Source organism: Etheostoma spectabile, chromosome 12 (assembly GCF_008692095.1).
Source record: "Etheostoma spectabile isolate EspeVRDwgs_2016 chromosome 12, UIUC_Espe_1.0, whole genome shotgun sequence".
NCBI lineage: Eukaryota > Metazoa > Chordata > Actinopteri > Perciformes > Percidae > Etheostoma > Etheostoma spectabile.
Genome location: NC_045744.1, coordinates 11,050,178 through 11,071,079, shown reverse-complemented (window position 1 = coordinate 11,071,079; position 20,902 = coordinate 11,050,178). Strand labels below are relative to the sequence as shown.

Sequence of the window (20,902 nt, the reverse complement as noted above, 5' to 3'; positions counted from 1 at the left end):
ATGTTAGTTCTTATGTTGAAATCAAAGGTCAAATTACCAGAGTTAAGTGAAGGCCACACCTGTTGCATTGTGGGCAGAAGGTATTCAGCTAGAGCAAACGTGGCTGCAGAGAAAATGTACGGGCTTAAACTGAGATTTGCACGGTCCAAGAGGCGCACACGGTAATTGTGCTTTTGTATTTCAGCTTTGTTACATTTGTTGAATATTTGTTGTAATTTCTTTGTATTGAATGCACTTTACGCACTGTTGTGACGCTAACTCTAATAATATTGTGGGGGCCGTCTAATTAAGGAAACGTGTTTAAGAGACTGTAAAATCACTGAAAGTATTTTTGACTTATTGTATTTTATGTGTTTATTTTCTTTATAGTTTTCACGGTGTCTTGTGGATGGAATTGTGGAAATAAATGTTAAAAAGACATCTGTATGATGCGTGGCCGTATTCAATTGGACCAGTGTAATTACAGTCATTTACTTTTTTTTCTAGTTGTTGTCCCTTTCTGATTGTTTCTGTATGAACATTAATTGTACAAGAATTAGATATAGCTTATAGAGATTTGTGCGTGGTTGTAAAACATGTTCTCACGTTGTAAAAAAGGGTTTGAAATTAGCCTAAAGTCCGTAGGGTCCATTTCCCGAGGAATATTAGTTCCCTCTGCTCACTTTTGAGGCAAAGTAGATATTTTAAACCCCCACACATTCAGTCGGGTCCGCTATGTCGGGCTTTTTCTCTCCGTTTGATAAGAGCCGTATTTCCCTTTTTCCATATTCTTCCCCTCCTCGTTACTTTCCATTCGAAGCTGCTGTCCATTGGGTGAAACATTTGGCGCATGCGTCTTCTCATCTCTGCATCAGTAAATCTGTGATCGATAACGTGGTCTATTTGAGAAAAGCCGTGAACGTGCACTTATCCCAGCTATCTACACCTGGCTTGACATAGCTCCACCTGTTTATCCTGACTCGGCAAACGTGCAACCGATTAAGCCGGATGAGCAGATCACACTAAGTCAAGCTGCGCTTTTTCACTTATCCTGGATATCTTTATTCTACTTTCGTGCAACAGGCCCCCGCAGACCATTTCCAGAAATAAGTGCTACTACACAACAGTGTGCGCATTGTCTTTCTAAAAGCATCAGTCTGCCTCTAACTAGGCTACCTGAGCAGTTTGAGAGGCGCATCCTCCCTCTTGCTGACGTCAGAGCAGCCAGTAGTTTGTCATCGCTGCACGAGCTCGGACTGCTGGAGATATCTGCGAGGAGGAGGAGCTGTCAAAGTTTGAGTTTCCCAGAGAAGGAAAAGTCTTTTACTAAACGAGGGGAGGAAAAAAAAACCTAAAGACTTTTCAGTTTGGATGAAGCGGAATATCGCGCGTTCTTCGCATGGAATGACACCTTCTCACCGGGAGCTTCAAAAACACGATGGCAACCCGTTTGGTGAAGTGGATCAGTCTCACCTCTCTCCTCTGCCTGGGCTGCTGTGTTCTGGCGGAAAGGAAAGGTATGTGGGGAGCTATTACAACATGTACGTGGCGGGGCTGTAATGCTTAGCTGGCTTTCGCTTTCCTCTTAGCCTTTCCGACATTTCCATAAATCTCTCAGAAAATCACAGACCGCTCAAGAAGCCGCAGAGAAACTTGATCCAGCGTGGGAGAAAAAGTTTGTCACCGTCTCGCTGTTCAGCCTGTGACCTGGTAAAAGTCACAGAGAGGCTCTAACAAAGTTGAGCGTACAGTGTCAACGCTGGATAGTTATTGATAACGAATGCGGTGGCGTGTGTGTTGTGGAAAAGTTAAAAGGCATGGGCCAAGTAGAAAACTGCGCAAATACGCGTGGCGATGACCAAAGTACGCACATTTGCACCACATTGATGAAGATGCTGCGGGGAGGGTATGCGGATTGTGCAATTTACTGGCGTTTTGCTTTATTTTCATTTTTTTTCTCCCTTTTTATTTATAATATCTTTGATCTTTTTTTGTGAGCAGAGTGAGCATCTTTGTCTATATGCAGAGTTTGGCCTATTTCTTGGCAAAAATAGAACTATGCCGTCACCTTGAAACTAAAAGCTCTTTGATATATCCACTAACAAGGCCTAAATCCTATACACAAAACCTTGCTATGTTTTACTCATTTAAGATTTCCCAATGTTGCCCAGTCAGCTGTTTACATGTATTCATTTTTTTCAAATATATATTTTGAGCATCCTCTTACATAATGTGCCCAGTTTAGATCTGGTCCTTAAAGGAAATTAGATACAAATGTGAAGACAGTCACTTCATTCTACTTGCACAAATGATATAAAGCAGAGAGTCTGGAAAGTGTGGTATGTAGTGAGGCTGTTGAAAGTATGAAAACAAGTGCTATAGTAGCAGAAACAGATTTCCTGGTTTGTCTTGCTCTCCTTATGTTAGTGCTTTCTTTTGGCCCTGAAGTAAAGGTCACAGAATCTTATTTTTGTTAAATGACATGGCATTGTTTTGACTGTTACTTCAATGCTACAGTATCTTTATTTTTTATTTTTTAATAGCTGAAATGTCAGTCTCACCTCACTGTGAGCAGAGGCAATATTTGAGATAGATTTGGTTGGGAAATAAGCACTGCATCTCAGTGGCTTAATTAATTAAATGTTAGAGTAAGATTTAAAAAAAAAAAAAGTTTAAAAGTATATTCCACATGTAGTTTGAGTGACCAGACCTCATAATAAAGGCCAGATGTCAGGTGAGAAAGTGACCAGAAGTATCACTTTACTCCCCAATTACTTTAACTTCCTCTCATGATTCATCATTGTCCGCTCGTTGCACCGTTGTTCCTCCAGATAAACACAGTGTGTTCTGTGCCATACACGTGCAAGTTGCTTCTTTCCCGTTTGCTCCAACAAGTAACAACCAGTGCCGGTTTTCAGAGAACCATAACAATCAGAAGTGTTTGTGAGCCAAAAAGACAGAGTCCCTAAATATTTCTGGGCTTCTAAACAAACTAGCAGCACACATTTCATGCTGCAGCAAGTCTCCCACAGTAAATAAGGATTTTAAAATTGTATTAAGACCCAAGAAGATTACAAATGAGCAACTGTAATGATAGTTACGGTATGCAGTACAATTTGGTTTAATTACTGTTGATTTCCATTTCCAGGGAAATGTGAGCTCTGCCATATGGTCTGACACTTTTAGCTGTTGTTGTTTTGGTTTTTTGGCCAGGGGCTAAGACAGATGTTTCTATGTGGCTCACATTTATTCCAAGCACACAGTATAATAGCATACTAGTCAAAACTTAATTTGAACAAGACGTCAAACTCCATTTGCATTGTTATGTCATCAAAACTCCAAACTGAAACGGCCAAAAAACCAAATGTTTGGATATTTGGGTTGTTTTACATCTTGATAAACATATAAATTTTTGTTATTGATTAGAGAAAGACTAGCTGGAGGCTTCCACAACCATCCAGTTCAATGGCCTGTCCAGTTTGCAATTGGTTTATCCATGAACTCAAAATAAACAATGAAAATGCATTTATGAGATAATCCTAAGGGGTTTGAAGTGGTTTTATAAGCCCCAAGAAGAAGGATAATTTTCTCTGCTCACAAAGAAGCATGTAATCCTTTTGTCTTATTCTGAAATCAAAAAACCGGGAGATCAGGGGTAGACTCTGTTTGACCTGAAGGTGTTTGTGTTGCTAGGAAGCAAGTGAGAACATCTGGTCAGCTGTTTACACTGCGAATGGCAAAATAATTTCAAGTTGAGAAAAACTTAAAATTGATGGAGATTATTTGGGTGAAAAATAAACCTCTGGTGCATATTGTTCTGTGTTTGGGTGATCTCTTGGGAATTTAGAGTGGTAAATGTGTTGCAGTTATCACTATAAACTGCATGTGCACGCTGTGTGAGGATGGAAAACTTGACAGGTGCAATTAAAGGGGCACGTTTCTTCAGAGATTTATAACAGTCCACAAAGTTTTAAAAACTGCTGTACCGAATGAGAGCAAATGTGTTCAAAAATGAATGCCCAAATGTATTGCATGATAATCAGAAGCAGTACTGTTATGGGAAAGACTTTAAGTCCTTTTGGAAAGTAATTTGAGATTTGCTAATGCACCTGACAGCAAGCAGCCCGTCCCACAGGAAGCCCACCTGTCTGTCCTCCGCTCACCGACAGTCTGCCAGGGCATGATGGTTTCTGTGGGAGTCCGACAAGACTTGCTAAATAATAGAAAAGCTTCTCGTCCCTCACGCTGGAATGTTCAGTTTATTAACGGTTATCATCTGTAGGGAGGTTGTAAATATTGCCCACACCTTCACCCAGCAGCCAACTACAAGTAATAACTGTAGTGATTTATTTCCCAGATAAAATGCTAAATGGTCTCAGAATCAATTGGACTCCTGCTTCTATCTGGAGTTTTACTGAAGAGGTGATGATACAATTTTTTATCATACACTTGGATATTTCTTCTACCTTTTTAATGTAGAATGATTGCTTTTCCAAGCTGCCAAAGTACATACCCAGATATAAGGTGAACCTGCTCGACTGCCCCTCCAACTGGGCACTGAGTTAACCTGTGAAAGATCAAACTAATCTCAGGGGCATGTCAACGGCTAAATCCTTAATCCTTAATGCGATGCTCCCCAGCTTGCTTTGGCCCCAGGATAAACCTGCTTAAATATCAATATGCTTTTTCAGATTTAAAGGACCACACCAACTTATTGGGACCTTAGCTTATTCTATAACCTCCAGAGTTAGACAAGTCAACACATACCCTTCTCATCTCCGTGTGTGCTGTAACTCTGTCTGACGCCCCCAGCATTAGCTTAGCCTAGCAAAGATCCCGCAGGTAACTGGTTCCAACCAAGGGGGTAAGCCTCTCCTTTCTAAGCGTAGCGCCCATGGCGCCATTTTATTGCTACCAAGCCATCTTCTGCAGTTAGCATCCCATTGACTGCCATTCATTTTGGCGCCACCTTGACAATGAATAACTTTACATCTGAAGCGTTAGACTCTATTTGTTCGTTGTTTACTTCTAAAGAAACTCGATAATGTATAAAAGACTCCATTACCTTTTTCCTCACGTTATGGCTCCGTAGCTACTGCTCCCAATAAGTGACAAAATAACGGCAACATGTTCCTATTTACATGTTGTGATTTGTATAGTCACAGGGTGTACAAATAACAAGGTCACATGAAGAGATGGGAAGTAACAAAGTACAAATACTTTGTTACTGTACTCAAGTAGATTGTTCAGATATTTTTACTTTACTATTTTTGTGGCAAGTTTTTACTTTCTACTCCTTACATTTTACAAAATTGGCTCGTTACTTTGGTTTTGTACAAAAAGTTGACTATCAGGTGTGATTGTGACTGCATGTCGGAGAATAGCGCGGACACGCACCTCACACTGCGAGCGGGCGCGCACAGCACATGGAGAAAAAAGTGAGCAAGAAGAAAAAGAAACTAGCTGTCCGTAGGATAATCAGTTGAGATCGTGTGCGTTTTTGAAAACTGTAAGTCATATAACTTATGTTGTCAGTTCATTTAAGCCCATTGTTGTATTGGTCTATAGTTCTTGCACATTGAAAAGTTAGCTTGTTTGTGTTCTTCACCTGTTACCTAGGTTACACCTGGCTATTGATTCGATATAATGGGGATTGTTGAGCGCCCTTGCTCATTAAGATAATGTAATTAATAGTGGGTTTATTGTTATTATTTACTAGCATATATGATTCCTATGCATTGTGTATGGTAGCCTTTACAATGTTATTTATTTCTTTTATTACCACATGCCCATGTTTGTACTGATGCTTGGTTGTAATAAAGCATCAAAAGAAAGAAGTTGTCTCCGTCTGTGTTTTAACAGACACACCTGGGGCCAGAATCAGCTTTAAATACAGTCCTAATCTAGTCCTCACTAAATTTAAAATAATTTCACTGGAGTTAGTTATTATTTTTGCATCAATGCCAAATTGAATCTAATTGGATGGGAACATACACAGACTTCTCACAAAATCACACTTGAATTCATATCTTGCTACTCGGTTAGAATCTTATTAACCTGGAATCAAGGTCCCTGTCACAATAAATAAGCTATTTGTTTTAGGCCCATTGCAGACAGCCATTTAAAATGTAGCCAATGGCATATAAAGAGCCTTTTTTTCCATGCCCACTGTAGTTTCTCAGCGTGCTCTCTAGTAACACATGTCTGGTTCAGGTAGCTTTGTCATTCGCAAGGCTATTTTTACTTTTATACTTTAAGTAAATTTCCAAGCCTCCACGTTGTTACTTTTACTTGAGTAAAGAAGTTATATCAGTACTTCTACTTTTACCAGAGTTTTTTTTCAACACAATTATCTGTACTTCTACTTGAGTAAGGGAAGTGAGTACTTTTGCCATCTCTGGTCACATGAGATACACAGCCATATTCTGACCGCATGCTACCTGGGAACTATATTCTCAGAAAGGCGAAGCACTGCTACTTGGGCAGAGTGATTAAATAGACCATTAAAGAAAGAGAGTGAATTATTTGTACACCCTGTAAATCCCAACATGTAAATAGGAACATGTTGGCATTATTTTGTCACTTATTGAGAACAGTAGGCTAGTTGGAACCAGTTACTTGCAGGAGCTTTGCTAGCCTATTTATATAAATATAAATATATATGTATATGTGTGTGAAGTCCAGCTACATAATTTCTGCATTTAAATGTGCATGCACACCTGCAAAAATGGAGCTGAATCATGACAAATTTCCCTCCTGTCGTGCATTTCAGCATCCTGAGTAAGTGTTTTTCCCTCTGTGTTGTGTTGGGAATCTCACAAGCCAGGTTTGCTCCTCAGTCATCTATTTTTTCCATCACTTTTAGAAACCAGACCTTTTATTTTCATTAAAACCCACTCTCTGGGATTAGATGGATGTCTGTAGTGAAATATATGTTATGATCCTGTGTAATCCTAGAATCTCTAGTCTGCGTTTTATGGTCCAGAGTGGCCCATGTGCTACTACTACTACTACTGCTGCTGCTGCTGCTGCGTCTTGCTGGTCTTCTGATGACCTTCCCAGACTTCCATCTGCTGCAGCCATTGTTCGAAATATTGCTTTTTGGTGTGGGCCGTAGGAGCTGGAAGATCATTTCTTGCCGCCCTCCCTCCCAGCTTTGATAAATTGCACCATGTCTGAGTGGTAGAGATTTTAGAGAACTGCTAGTGAGGTGTAGGATTTTGGTTTCACTCTGGGACAATAGTGTCTCTGTAGAGGGCAGGTTATCTGGCAGCAATGATACTTTTGTAAAGCAACCGAGATCTGTGCTGTGCAGCACATGCACCCAAGGCTAGACGTGTATGTCATCCAGAGGAAACACAGAAGTGAAGCAACTTTTGTTCTTCTTACTTTTAACCATAGAGACACATCTAGATACAATAAATCTATTGTGTAGCCCTAAAAATCTGGTAATTGTGTGTCTGGTATTGCTGCTTTTTAGTCCAAACAAACCACAAACAATAAACTGTCATGTATTGTTACCACATCTGCCATGAATATTTAATAAGTTAAGAAATAGACCCTTCTATATCACTGATTTTAATTATTAAAAACTCTTCTTTTTTGGCCTCTCATCCAAAGTAAAATTGTGTTTTGACTGCAGCTACTAAAATCCGTTCTTTAGTTTGTATACATCCACTGAGACCTAGCATGGCATAAGTGAGTGAATGTGGTTACTCATTGAACTGATTTGCGTCCTTTGTTTGTACATGGTAACAAAGAGATCTGCTGCATATAAGGCCTTTCCATGATCCCGTGGCTGTGCATGGCGTCTCCAGTGGAAAGAGACCCAGGAAATCAAGTTGGAAAAAATGCCTTCTGCTATCTTCCCATCTCATTAGATGCAGTGTTGTGTTAAAAGGGAAAAGAGGCCACAGCTCCAATTGAGTAAATAAGTCTTTTTCAATGTATGTCTGTCTCCCAAAGGATATTGATATAGAAGTAGAAGTTCTCATTTAGTTTGGAATGTACACTATATTGATAGTTGATCGTTTGTGTTTTTTAAGGTGTCTCAACTGTCAAATTGGAAAAAGAATGAAATCAACAAACATTTGTATAAATAAAACAGCTGAAAATCCATCAACCCAAAATTAAAATTGTCTTTGTCTTATGTTCTAGTACATTAAATATCATTAGGTCTGTGATTATTGGTCATAAAATGCCTACCAAACAATCAAGAAGTCAAGGAAAGAGTACAGATTAATTGAGTAGTTAGTTTAGAACTTAAATGCATCGTATATTAAACATCGTCATAAAAACATAATGATGCATTCCCTCATTTTATTGTTGTTATCTTAACTTGCTGGTTGTTTATAGTATGTACACCTGTAAACAAGTTTTAGGTCACAGTGGACTCGTAACCGCAGAAAAATAGTAAATTAACACAAATGCTTGACTTAGTTTTAGCTCAATGTAGGGGTGAAAATAATGTTCTCTTTTGGTTTGGCTGGTTGGTAGATGTTTGCCAATGCACACACTCTATACCTGTTGTAGCAACTGAAACATTTCTTACCAAATGATTTCTGCTGTGAATGAATTACTTGTTTTTCATGTGTTTGACAAAGCAGTAAGAAATGTCAAAGAGATGGGCAAGGGGTGGTGCACGGTTTAATGGAAGAATTGCCACAAAAGAGAGAAAAACAGGAAAGTCGAGGATACACAAACAAACCCATCAGAGGGACAGGGTGAGATCTTTGACTTTTGTATTAATTCCCTCCCTTAATCACTCATCCAAAAGGACTCCGTCTGTTCTTTCAAGTTGGTTTTGCTTCACTTTGGCATTCAAATTGGAGTTGAAAGTTTCTCCGCATCATACCATAGAGGTTCTGTAGGTGTGGCATCTTCTCTGTTGATCTAAGGGTCATTCTGAAGAGCAATGTTTTAAACCGTGATTGCCCAAAGGAGGAATCCCCTACAGGGAAGGGAACAATAGCTTCACAAACATATCTTCATCTCATAGTATTTCTGAAGAAAGCATTGGTTGAAGGGTGGTGGCTGATCTCTGAAACGTGCTTCCCTAATAACATTTAGCCTTTTCCTGTGTGGTCCATTAGCCTAGAAACCTAAATGGTGCATTTAAAGCTGTGACTCACTGTTAGTGGCTTGAACCTTGTGGAACATTATGGCAAATTTATCCAATTTTTGTGCATTAATTCTTGCATTTGTCAAAAGCAATTGGGATGGAGATCCAGGATGTTTAATTTGTAATCCTTTTTGCAGTTTAAAGAATGGGGGAGGGTTCCTGGTTCTTGCCTCACATCCTGATTAAAAGGATGTATGAGCTCTTTAACAGCTTTAACCTGAAGGGTTAGGCTATTTTTCATTAGTTTGAATCAGCTCTGGTCTAGTCTATTGCTTAAATTTTTCGCTTTTCCACACGTGACTGACATTGACGTAAAATTGTTTTAGTTGACTTAAATTTACTGCAGTTGAGTAGCTACTTCACTCAGGGTTAAGGGTGAATATCTTCACATCAAAAACTGTCTTGTTCATTGATTCAATTCATAATTGTATAAATGCCATTTAATGTAACCCTGAGCAGGCATAGTTTTCATCGCTTGACTACTTATGTAGTAGTAGTATTTTCTTTGCCAATGTTATTATGGCATTACATGCTTCAATGCAAGGGCGTGGTAGAGTGTCAATCAAGACCTACTGTACAGTATTTGACTTTCCAGTATTACAAATATAGTAGTGGCGAGTAATACCTAGTTTAATAGAAGGATTTTGTCTTGCTAGTGTTTGTGGACTCTGCTATATACTGTTTCCTTGGCAAGGAAAATACAAACCAGTTCAATGATGGTATAAAATTTTATCTTGCTTTGAGGGACACTTGAATGCCAGCAGAGAAGAATGGCTTGTTAACTTGTTGATTTGATTTGCACTGCATGTGCATAAGAAAATAGGAAACTTGCTTTACAGAACATCTACAGACATGTACTTGTTAACTGATACCTGTATTGCCTCCAGGTTTCGTCTAGTCTAGACCCCCTGTCACATCTTTGAATGGGCCTGGTATTGACAAGTTGCAGAGTGAATAGCTTGAATTCTCAATTTACAGTGTGCCTATTGTGGGAAGCACCCCTAGGCTTCCTAACAGGAGTGTCTCCTATAGAAAATGTTAATATGGCTGAAAATTAGCCAAAATACATAGTGGTTGGGTGGCCAAATAAGATAATGAGACAACACGCATGACTGAAAAAACATACACAAAGAAAAAGAGGAAAGTGCATAAGACAAATCATCCCTCATCCAGCTCTGTGGCTCATGTGTAAACCAAACTTGAATAAATGTCTCCCTCCCAGCAGAAACCCTAAGTCTTTGGACAAAGGGTTCTTTATTAAGGACTTTGTTGTCTTCTTTGACACAGGCTTATCTGTCTTCCTTGACCTTAACTTGCCATGTAGACATGACTTTACAGCCCTGTGTCAACAGTGATGAGAAAGGCATCCCTGTATGCTAAACGTTCTGAAGGCTGAAAGGGTACAATAATCCATTTAGCATCTAATCCAACACACAAATATCAGTAGAGAAAAAGAGCTTATTAAAGTGGTATCAAGACTAAAAAAGAAGTCTACAGCCTTGCTAGCTGATCTGTGAGGCTGCACTTAGGAATAGCAGTTCTTGGAGTTAGATGCTAACTTTAACATTCTAAAATCCTCTCAATGACAATGCTAACATGCTAGCAGGTATAATGTTTAACATGTCTTATTTAAGCATGCTAGCAAGCTTACGTTTGTTAATTAGCAGTAAACACAAAATACAAATAAGGCTGATAGTAATGTTGTTAATTTTAGAGTATGTGGTCATAAACTAAAGTTTTGAACTGATAATGGCATATATAGAAAACTTAAAGATTCCTTAAGTTATCACAATTTATCTTGAGGGGAATGTTAATGTCTTCACCAAATTCAATGGCAATCTATACAATAGTTGTGGAGACATTTAACACAAAACCACCTCATGGTAGCACTAGTGGAAAAGTCAGGGAATGACTAAAGTCGGTAGGATTTACCCCCTGGGAACCATGAATGCCTGTGGAAAATTGAATTCCAAACTAACCAGATAAAAACATTTTAATGTATAAGTAAACCAGTTGTTCAAAGTCATTAGGATTCATCTCATCTGCAGCATTTCTATGTGGCAATTAATCAAAAAGTTGTTGAGATATTAAATATCTTGATCTTGATCTTTACTAAAGTGGTGGACCAACCAACCAGCTGACGGATATTGCCATCTCTAGAGCCATGCCACTAATGTGGCTTAAAAAAGTGCTCTATAAATGCTTGATTAGATATTTTCTACATGCCAAAGGTTTGTCTCTTCAAGAACTTGTCAACAAAAAGGACACAACAAGTTATCATCTTACAGACCAGTGTAGTATAATTCTGGCAAGCAAATAACACGTCCATCGTCATGACATGGCTGTCTTAATTACGACAACAATGGTGATAGGGCTGCTGGCAATGTATTGTGGCGGGGTGTGTCAGTAAGGAAAAGAAGATGTCAGCCCTTCTCTCGCCATGGTTTCAGCATTTTACAAGCCAACATCACCTCTCAGGGACTTCATCAGCATTGTAAAACATATTTCAACCAAGTCATTTATAGACAAGATGACAACGTTATTCATAATAGTGTAGCAATGGCAAGGCTCAGCTACAGAGTTGGTCTGTGTTTTTTTAACTCCCGGAGCACTAAAACATAATGCGCTTTAAACACAACACACTTCCTGTAGTACCTTTTCTAATTGCCTAGTAAGTTTCAACTACACACAGGCTTCGCTGAGCTCAGATTTAATTTCCTGGTGGGACTTTGAGCTGAACATCTTCATTACCATGTTTTCATAATTAAAGCCAGAGGCTTGTAAAGAGAAGGAATTCTGCTTGCTTCACCTGCAATATTTCCCTACTTAAAAAAAGGCGGAACTGACCCTTTTATTGCCTTATTGCCCACTAAACCATTACTGAAGGCCATATATTATAAGATTTTTCTCATGCATTGCATCATATTACAGCCCCATCACACTTAAAGCATCATTGATAAATGATTATTATCTGCTACTCTCCTTTCATTTTCATAACAAACCACTTCAGCTTGATAGCTTTGTAGCTAGATGGAGAATGGTTTCCCTGGTAGAAATACCCTGGAGTGCATAGTTGGACTAGTGCCAAGCAGTAAGGATTAGCCCTCTGGACCTGCAGTGTATCCACCGCATTGACAACATCTTCCTGAGCTGATTAGAAGGCAATCTGAGTTTTTTTTAAATATGAATGCACTTGTTTAGTTTTTATCCTGGTATTAGACAATAATCAGGCACCCATACAATTTCCAAAAGATTAAAAATACTCAAGATCTAATTGGGTTTTTGGGTCAAAGGACATGTACAGTAAACAACCCATGGAACTTGATTTCATAAACAGTCAATCAGAGAGCATTTGAAATATGCATGTGAGACTGGCAGGGGAAAATTGCTTTTTCCTTTTCTTCTTTCTTTCTTCTGGCTTGGTAAGTCAGCATTTTGTATACTTTTTAAGCGCTGATGTTTAATGCTTCAGAGAAAGTCATCTGAAGTGTCCAAGATTTATTCTTGGTTATAAATGCTTGGCATCTGTTGGTCGATTGAAAAACATCGAAAAGGAGATCCAGGATTTGTAGTTGAACTTGCAAACTACTATTTCCAAGGTGAAGAAGGAACTTTCTGTCTCAACATGTTTGTAATAGTTGTATGGTGTAATTTAAACCCAAATATTTCATCCCAATATAAAAGTAGTTATTGCATTAAAGTTGGTAGTAATTTTTGTCTACTATTTAACTAGTAACTAGAAAATGTTCCTCATTTTTCTCTTGGTAGGACATTGGATAATGTTGGATAATGTTGGAAATATTTATCCTGGCTCATACACCAATTGGCCAGGGTCCTACAGCAATGTAGCTGATAGTGAGGAAAAGGGTCTAGCCTGCCAAGCTTGATGCCTTTGATGAATGATGCAAAGCAGCCAGGCCTTACTGTAGGTTGTGCAAAAGCCCCTCTGTGTCTCTGTAGTGAGGGGGCGGCCTTGAAACAACCGCCCTCCTCAGTCATAATCATCTTAAACAAGCTAAAGCATTGTTTTGGAGCTTTGTTAACCATGTGTGCTGTGCTTTTTTTGTCATGAACAGGAAGAGGACCCGCACGTTAACAATGGATGAAATCTGAGCCGTAGGCATGTGGGAGAGGTGTTTGATGAAAAACTAGCACCATTTTCTGTCAGTCGTTGCATTTCACACTATTTTAGTGTCGATAGAATTGCTTTGAAAATACTCTGAAGATTATAAGCATTGTGGGGCCCCAAGTACTTGGCAGCGGCAACCCTTTGCATTTCAAACATTTCAGTTTGATGTGTCATCAGGAAGACGTAACTAAATTCTTACAAGCTTTCCTGGGCAAATTAAATTGGTCATGCTTTTGGTGAGTACAACGCAACATGTAACAAAATACCCTTTCATAGTGTTAAAAATGATGAGAGCTCCTCTGCTGTCCATAAAAATTCACCAAGCTCCGTTTGTCCCTGACTTTGCCCTTTGTCAGTGTGGATGAGGAAGAAACTACTCATGAGTGGATTTAAGGGCCTGCTGATGTTAAAACCAGAGGTTGAAATGGTGAGTAAGGGCTGAGCAACAGAGTAAAGCTTACTAATGCAAACCCCAGGGCTTTTGTAGAATATTCCTTTTATGGGGTCTCTATGTGAAGACTCCAGCGGGGCAGTTGAGACATGACTAAGGCAGAAACAGAGTTGTTGGCAGGCAACGCTGCAAAGCAGCGGTTGGACCTACACTGAAATGAATCTGTCAGCAATTGGGCTAAAAATAAGAAACCCTTAAGCAGAAAGGCTGCCTCAAGGAGTCTCTATCTCCTTTTGTTTAGATGAAGTGAGCAGTCCAGAGAGTGAGAGTTATCTGTCCTCTCTGTTCATGTGCTTCAATATGGGTCTGCTGCTCTGCACTGGGAATGCTTAAACCAACAGGGGATTCCCGAATCACAGCTGCTTTCTCCTGCTGGAATGATGTGTGAAATGTGTGGGTTTCTCCGCTTGTGGTTGTTGTTTTTCTTTCTCTCTTGCTCCACTCTTCTTTTCCAGGCATGGCTTAGTGACAGTTGGAGGGGGGGGGGGGGGGGCATTTAGCAATGAGTTAGCAGCAGTGCGCTTGCCGCCCACTCCCTCTCCAGTCTTCCTCCAGTGCTTCCTGTGGGATTGAAGAGGAGTATGGTTTTAACAGGGAAGGAGAAAGAGGAAAAAAGAGGGGAGGTGGGGGGTTGTCTTGGCTAGCATGGGTTTCAAAAGGGAGAATGTCTGGATGTCCAAGAGGAAGTGGGTTGAATGTTGGAACATTTCAGGAGAATGGTGGGTGCATTATTGGAATTTAAATGGGACTGGGGCTAACAGAGGTTGTGTGAGTTTTGGGTAACAGGAATGTAATTGGTTGGTGCCTTTTAAGGACCAATGGACTTTTCAACAGGGCATGCGGGAGAAGTGTCTGACTAATGATATGTATTGCTTGATTCTGGAACATTTTTGATTCTTGCACATTTTTGTATTCTCATTATGAATATTAGTTCTTATACTGTAATATTATTAGTATTAGTATTATTTAATGTATATTTCCTGCATATTGCATGTACATATATTGTATCCTAGTATTTCATTTATATTTACGTTCTGTGCTGTGTGACTGATTTTGCTGCTGTAACACCATAATTTCCCATTTTTTGGGATCAATAAATATCTATCTATCTATCTATCTATCTATCTATCTATCTATCTATCTATTGTTTGGGCCGTCGTGTTGGGCCCTCCATATATCACAGCTGAAGAGTAATAGGAGTGCAGCTGTGTTTAACTAACTCCCAAATAAATCAAGTCAGTGCCCAGTAGTTTATGCCATTTTCAGTTTATCTTGATTTATGGTTTATTTATTTCTTCAGTCTAGGAAATCACTATTGAGTAATGAATGCATCATTGACTAATGAGATAAATGGGCAGTGTGTCGATTATTCACAACAGTAGCTCAAATGATAACAGAATGAATGCATTGAAATTTCTTCTGATTTACCTCTGGTTGTATGTAGGTTTGCTTTTTTTTGCCCATCTTTTGATACATTTGTTTCTTGAGATTTCTGCCTCCACTCGAAAACAATGGAGGTGAAAGCAATTTAGTTTGTCAGGCTCCCAACTTTGAAAAAAACACAGCATTGATGTATTGTCATGAACTTTTATCCGATGTAGACTTTATATCATATTATATTATATAATATTTAGATGCTCTATAGTCAATTAAAACCAAGAATTTCAGAAGGAAATTGCTCTAAAGGTCTTGATTCTGGCTTTTCAAATGAGGCATTATACTGGACTACTTTATATGCTTTTAAGTCTTAGAAATGCTGTATGCAGGAGTATGAGTATACATACTGTATTCCTGTGTTTGTGCTGAACCTAAATCCACGGTTTCCTCTCACTGAGGTGGAGAGTAAACATATGATGGGCTCAGCCACAGGGATCTGGAGTGTTTCACTGACAGGAGCACAGAGTAAACATTAGCCTTTTTGGTCTTTATTTGGTCACTTTGCTGAGCTCTTAACAGACCCAACTTCACTGACTGAGCTCAAAGTCAAGCAGGGCCAGTGAACATGGTCCCAGGGCTTGAGCTGTTTAGAGGACATGTGACGTATTCACTGGGATGATCATTTGCTTGTGTTCTACAGCTGGTCACTTCAGTATTTTGGCCCCTTTGCTAGCTTTCAGGGAAAGGTCAGCCACGTTCATACATCAAGTGTTAGGCTTTAACATGCCCTTTACACAGTTTGACCCACAGCCGGCTGCTGTGTCCCACATCTATATCTCGTTTAGCAAAACCACCCCAGACTCTCCTTTTTTTCTCTGTTTCTCTCTGTTTTTCTTCAGTTCTTTTTCTCCTGTACATGAAGTTAAATTCAGATTGTCCTTCTACCCTGGAGACAACAATCAGCTACCATCTGGTTCAGCATCGCAGGGTAGCCGCCTGGAACTGACCCTGTTCAAAGATCAACTTCCTGTGATGTCAAAGTGACTTGTGTTGCTGCAATCACTGGGGATAGGGAGGGAATGTGTGTGTGTGTGTGTGGGGGGGGGGGGGAGATCCTCTTGTCCTTACTGGCCCCTTTTTGTCTTTTTCTGAGGCCCCAAGATGTTTTCTCTAAGGGATTGATGCTTCTCCCACGCAAAGGAAGATTGTGTTTCCTCCTGTACAGAGAGCAGGATATCGGGACTTAAAAGTGTGTTTATTGAAATATAGTACACAACACCAAAGAATGCACATAATGACTTGTGCTGCTGGTTTTACCTATTAATTATGATATTTGATCCTTCATCTCCATCTGACTCGTAGCCAGAAAATATAAGAGGACGAATGTGAGCTAAAAACAAGAAAGAATCATTGACGTGGACAGCCCCCCCATTCATTCACTGATAGTAGGTTTTGAGAGATGTATACTTCCCTGTAATCTTCTTGAAATCTGAAAAAAAGCAGAATGTGCAACATCCTCTTATCATACGTGCAGAGACATATGAGAGGGTAAACCATAATTCACCTCTAAATAAGGGAATTAATCTTGGCATTGATTTGTTATCAGCGGAGGAACACTGCAGATTGAGTTACATAAGATACTTTTGGCGTAATGCCGTTGACTTGGAGAGAGAAATAAACAAGTTATGTCAGTTAGCATCGTTACTTCCCTTTTATCATGTATACGTTTTCAGATAACCTAATTATCAGACTCTGGGCACAGCGTAATTGAATCGAAGGTAGTGAATGAGAGGAAGAGAACGCGGCAGGGCCATTTCTGTTGTCTGTAGAAAGGTATAAAGCATGATGATTTACATGTATAGTAGATGGCTCATTCTACCAAAGGAAACCATTAGATGGGTTAGAGAAGTTTTCAGCGTGTCCCTGAGAAGTTTGGTTTGCGTTTGTGGACATTCAGTATTTCCTCTCATGGCCAGACAAATATAAAGTTTCATGTAGATGAGACCTCAAAATGTAAATTTATGGTAGGCTTTTTTTTCTTTTGGTTGGTTTGGTACTTAACATTGTAGATTGTATCTTACCATGTTTAGTTGATGTGTTTCAAATATTTACTAGAACTTTTGTCTGCCGTGACTCAGGTTTTATACTCTGCTCCACTTGTTTCTTTTCTCTGTCAAATACGTTTTTCAGCTTTAAAGTTTAAAGAAAAGGTTTACATCTTAAAGTTTTTAATGTTTTAAAGTTAATAAAAGACATGGACACGATCACTCAAACACCTGTAGCCTATAAGCAATATAATAGCCCTTCAGTAAATGCAACCTTTAGAAATCTTTTAAAGGAGAAGTATGACATATGGGAAATATGCTTATTCCTTTTCTTGCAGAGAGTTAGATGAAAAAATAGATACCACTCTCATATTCGTCCGTTAATAAAGATCGCAGCCAGTTAGCTTAGCAAAGAGACAAGGAAACCGAGGGAAACAACTACCCTGGCTCACTAATTAACACATTATATCTGGTTTGTTTTATCCAGACAAAAATCAAATGGTAAGTAGAAGGGCCCTCAGAAGTCTGCACTGACGTCCGCCAAGGCGTGCCCTATCTCACAATGCCATTGCAGTGTGAATGTTTAAAAAAGTGAAAAATGGATGGTTGGAGTGATTTGAATCCACTCCAACATTGAATGGGTTCTTCCTTTGCCCATGCTCCACCCTTCCACCAAGTTTCATAAAAATGAGGCCTGTAGATATTCCCCAAACCTTATGACAAACAAAATAACCAACCAACCAACAAACGGACAAACCAAACCGAAAACATACATCCTTGGTGTGGTTATAACAGTAATTCACTGTTTTACGGGGGATTATATACCGGCCAGAGGCAGGCTTGTTGTTTCCTTTATGCCCTGCCCTTGTGCTAAGCTAAGCTAATCACCTGCTCACAGTAGCTTCACATTTACCGTACAGACATTAAAGCAGTACCAATCTTCTCATCTAACTTTCTGGAAGAAAGCAATAAGAATTATCCAAGTGTGGAACAATTCCTTTAAGTTTAAATTGTGTCGCGAGACATTGTCAGAGCAACATTGATTCAACACAGATATAAGCTTTTTCTTAGGTTTCTATTTTGTGATAATTTTGTATTCGATGACAGCGTATTGAAAGCTTTTCTTGTGATTGCGTGGGTTACATAAAGTTTTTACTCTCAAAAGTAAAGGTTAAACAAACTTTTAAGCATTATGTGGAAAGTTTTGAGTAATTACTCTTCAATTTCCAGCTCTTCATTCTCTACATCATCTCTGTACAGCAGTAGCATGTGAATTCTTAATTTCAGTGTGTTATTTGAGTGTGGACCTGCAGAATGAGCTAATTATCTCATATAATTAGCTGAGCCAGTCACTGTTTTTGTAGTCACACAGATCCTTTAGCCTCAAGAAACAAATATCTACCCACACACCCTTGACTTCCAACACTAGTCCCCAAGTAAACATCAAAAGATTGATATGCAACCGCACATTTCAACAAGCTTAGATGACTAATGATTGGGTTTATCAAGTCTTTTGTCTGGCTTTGGCTGGGTGCTGATCAACGCAGCACAATCCATGGAATATTATGTACTCCTCACAGTCTTGCTCACATGCTTGTACACACACCCACACATACACATGCATACAGCACTAAAGCAGAGATATACCAGACCCGCCACTCCTTTCTCGTAGTGTAACCTCCTGAACATTTGTGACGACAATTCAGCTGGAGCAAGTTAAGCAATCGCTAATTAGTCTTTGTCACCGTATCGGTTACGTCACTGCAGGCCTCACCCTTACATTTAAGCAGATTGCAGACGATAAGCTGTGTTTCTAGGGAATTTGTTGAGTCAAATTGAATCAGGTGTTATGGAAAAACAGGGTTCTTAATTTTCAACCTGATATTTTTAACACACAAGCTGCAGTCTGTCTCTGCTTGCAGAAAGGTAGTTTGCAAGTTGTGCAACAATTTATAACACATCTAATTCAGAGGTTGTATACAAGAGTTGATTTGTAGCAGGCTGTGTTGTTACAAGGAAATAAAAGTCTAGGTAGAACTAAGATGTCCTCTTTTAGTAATAATTTTAATGTAGCTACAGCCGGAGTTTGTTTATTTCTCATGGGTTGCAGCCTGGTGATGAAGTCAGTTTGTGATTGTGTGACATCCACTCATTTACCACCTGCAAGTAAGTTATGAAATCAACAAGTGGACAGAGGAGAATGTTGTTGTACTGTGGCTGTACTGCTGCTTGCTTGAGCAATCAACTGTTTTTTTTTTGTCTTCCTTGTGCACAACACAAGTCTGAACCTTTAGTGAAGGAAGTTTGTTGAACCTTTAGTCACTTGCCTCACGCAGCCTTTATTGCTTATCATAAATATTAACTGAACAAAACATTCAGACAGGAAGCAGGCTGGGAGATATCCATATATGTACTGTAAATGGTAATACAACACACTAATTACCCATAATCAGCAGCATACCCTATTAGCAAACTGTCATTCAGGATGGCCAAATAAGGTTGATTAATATTCACAGCTGCACACTCATGACAACCTTTTTGTTTATTACAGTTTGGTTTATCAGTCTGAGTAATAATTAGGGGGCTAATTACATCTCACATGGCTCCTCTAATTAAAACACTCAGCTTGCCTTTGCTACTCTGCCTCTGTTGCTTGGGCGTTAGGGCTGCTGGACTGCAGGGTTCATGTCAGTGAGATCCCTCAGGGACAAATTAATGAGGAGGAAGAAGAGGGAGGGCGGGTGACAGCTGTTTGTGCCTAATTCTCACTGATTCAGTGCACCATCGCTGTACGTTTTGAATTCAAAACAACAACATGAGTAAAAGGCACTGTGGAAAGGAAAATTCATAAGATATTGGCTTCAGATACTTGTTTGACTGAGCTGGAAGATGATGTTGTCTATTTCTTTAATTTGACAAATCAGAAATGCCGCAGTGCAGTTAAGTCAACTGTTATGTACAGTGTCGTGAGGTGAGGTTTGTTTCAGAATTTGTAGCGCATGATTTGGCTTTCTTTGCTGTCAAGAGCAGACATGTTGTGGAATGTAACCCAAGAGACATTACACCAGCAGCACCCTCATTTCTAATAAACAGGAGGAATAATCTTTTGTTTTTCTCAATCTATTGCTCAAGTTAACCCATAAACTGAGACTGAAACAATTATATGCCTATTGTGTTTGTGTGTGCGTGCGTGCGTGCGTGCGCGCGTGTGTGCGTTAGAGGGGTGTCACAGCTGACTCCTCATTGCCAGTCAGAACCTGTCTGACCAGCTCAATGGACGACTGAACAGAGGAAGACGACCTGCTCTTTTAAAGCATGCATTCTTTCTTTTAAAACTACACTAAGAAAACAACGCCTCTTGTGTCTTTTGCAGTTATCAGTTTGACTGCCTTCCTTATCCAAACACTGTATTGCATAAGGCCAGATAGGCTGCATTATCAGCCCGCAGTTGTAGTCGTGTGAATCTCTCTATTATTGGCGTTTTTGTCATTGGCTCTAAAAACTTGAGAATGTGCATGGATCATCATTTGATGTGAACCCTAAGTTGTTATTTAATCATGTAAAGAACTTGCCCTGAAATCAGATCTGCTTGAACTTGGCTTCATTTGAATTGAAGTGAAGAACATTATCAATTATGAGATTTAGAAAGCTACAGCTCCCTCATTAAATGCACGTACAAATCTCATGGAATCTGTGACGCACCAACTCTTTTCTCTGAAGTGACACAATGAGCCTGGAGATGCTGCTCGCAGTGGTTGTTTTAACTAGCTTGTATAGCAGTGGAAAGATTCAGGCCTTTG

At 39.4% G+C, this 20,902-nt stretch overlaps 1 protein-coding gene across 1 annotated transcript in view; it reads left to right on the top strand.

Moving 5' to 3' along the window:
* Window positions 1-1,216: 1,216 nt before the first annotated feature.
* The window catches only part of egfra (epidermal growth factor receptor a (erythroblastic leukemia viral (v-erb-b) oncogene homolog, avian)), a 38,645-nt gene continuing 18,959 nt past the window's right edge, over window positions 1,217-20,902 (top strand). Inside the window, exon 1 of the mRNA XM_032530998.1 lies at window positions 1,217-1,496. Coding sequence (XP_032386889.1) covers window positions 1,418-1,496 — 79 coding nt within the window. The 5' untranslated portion in view covers window positions 1,217-1,417. The remainder of the gene's footprint in view (window positions 1,497-20,902) is intronic.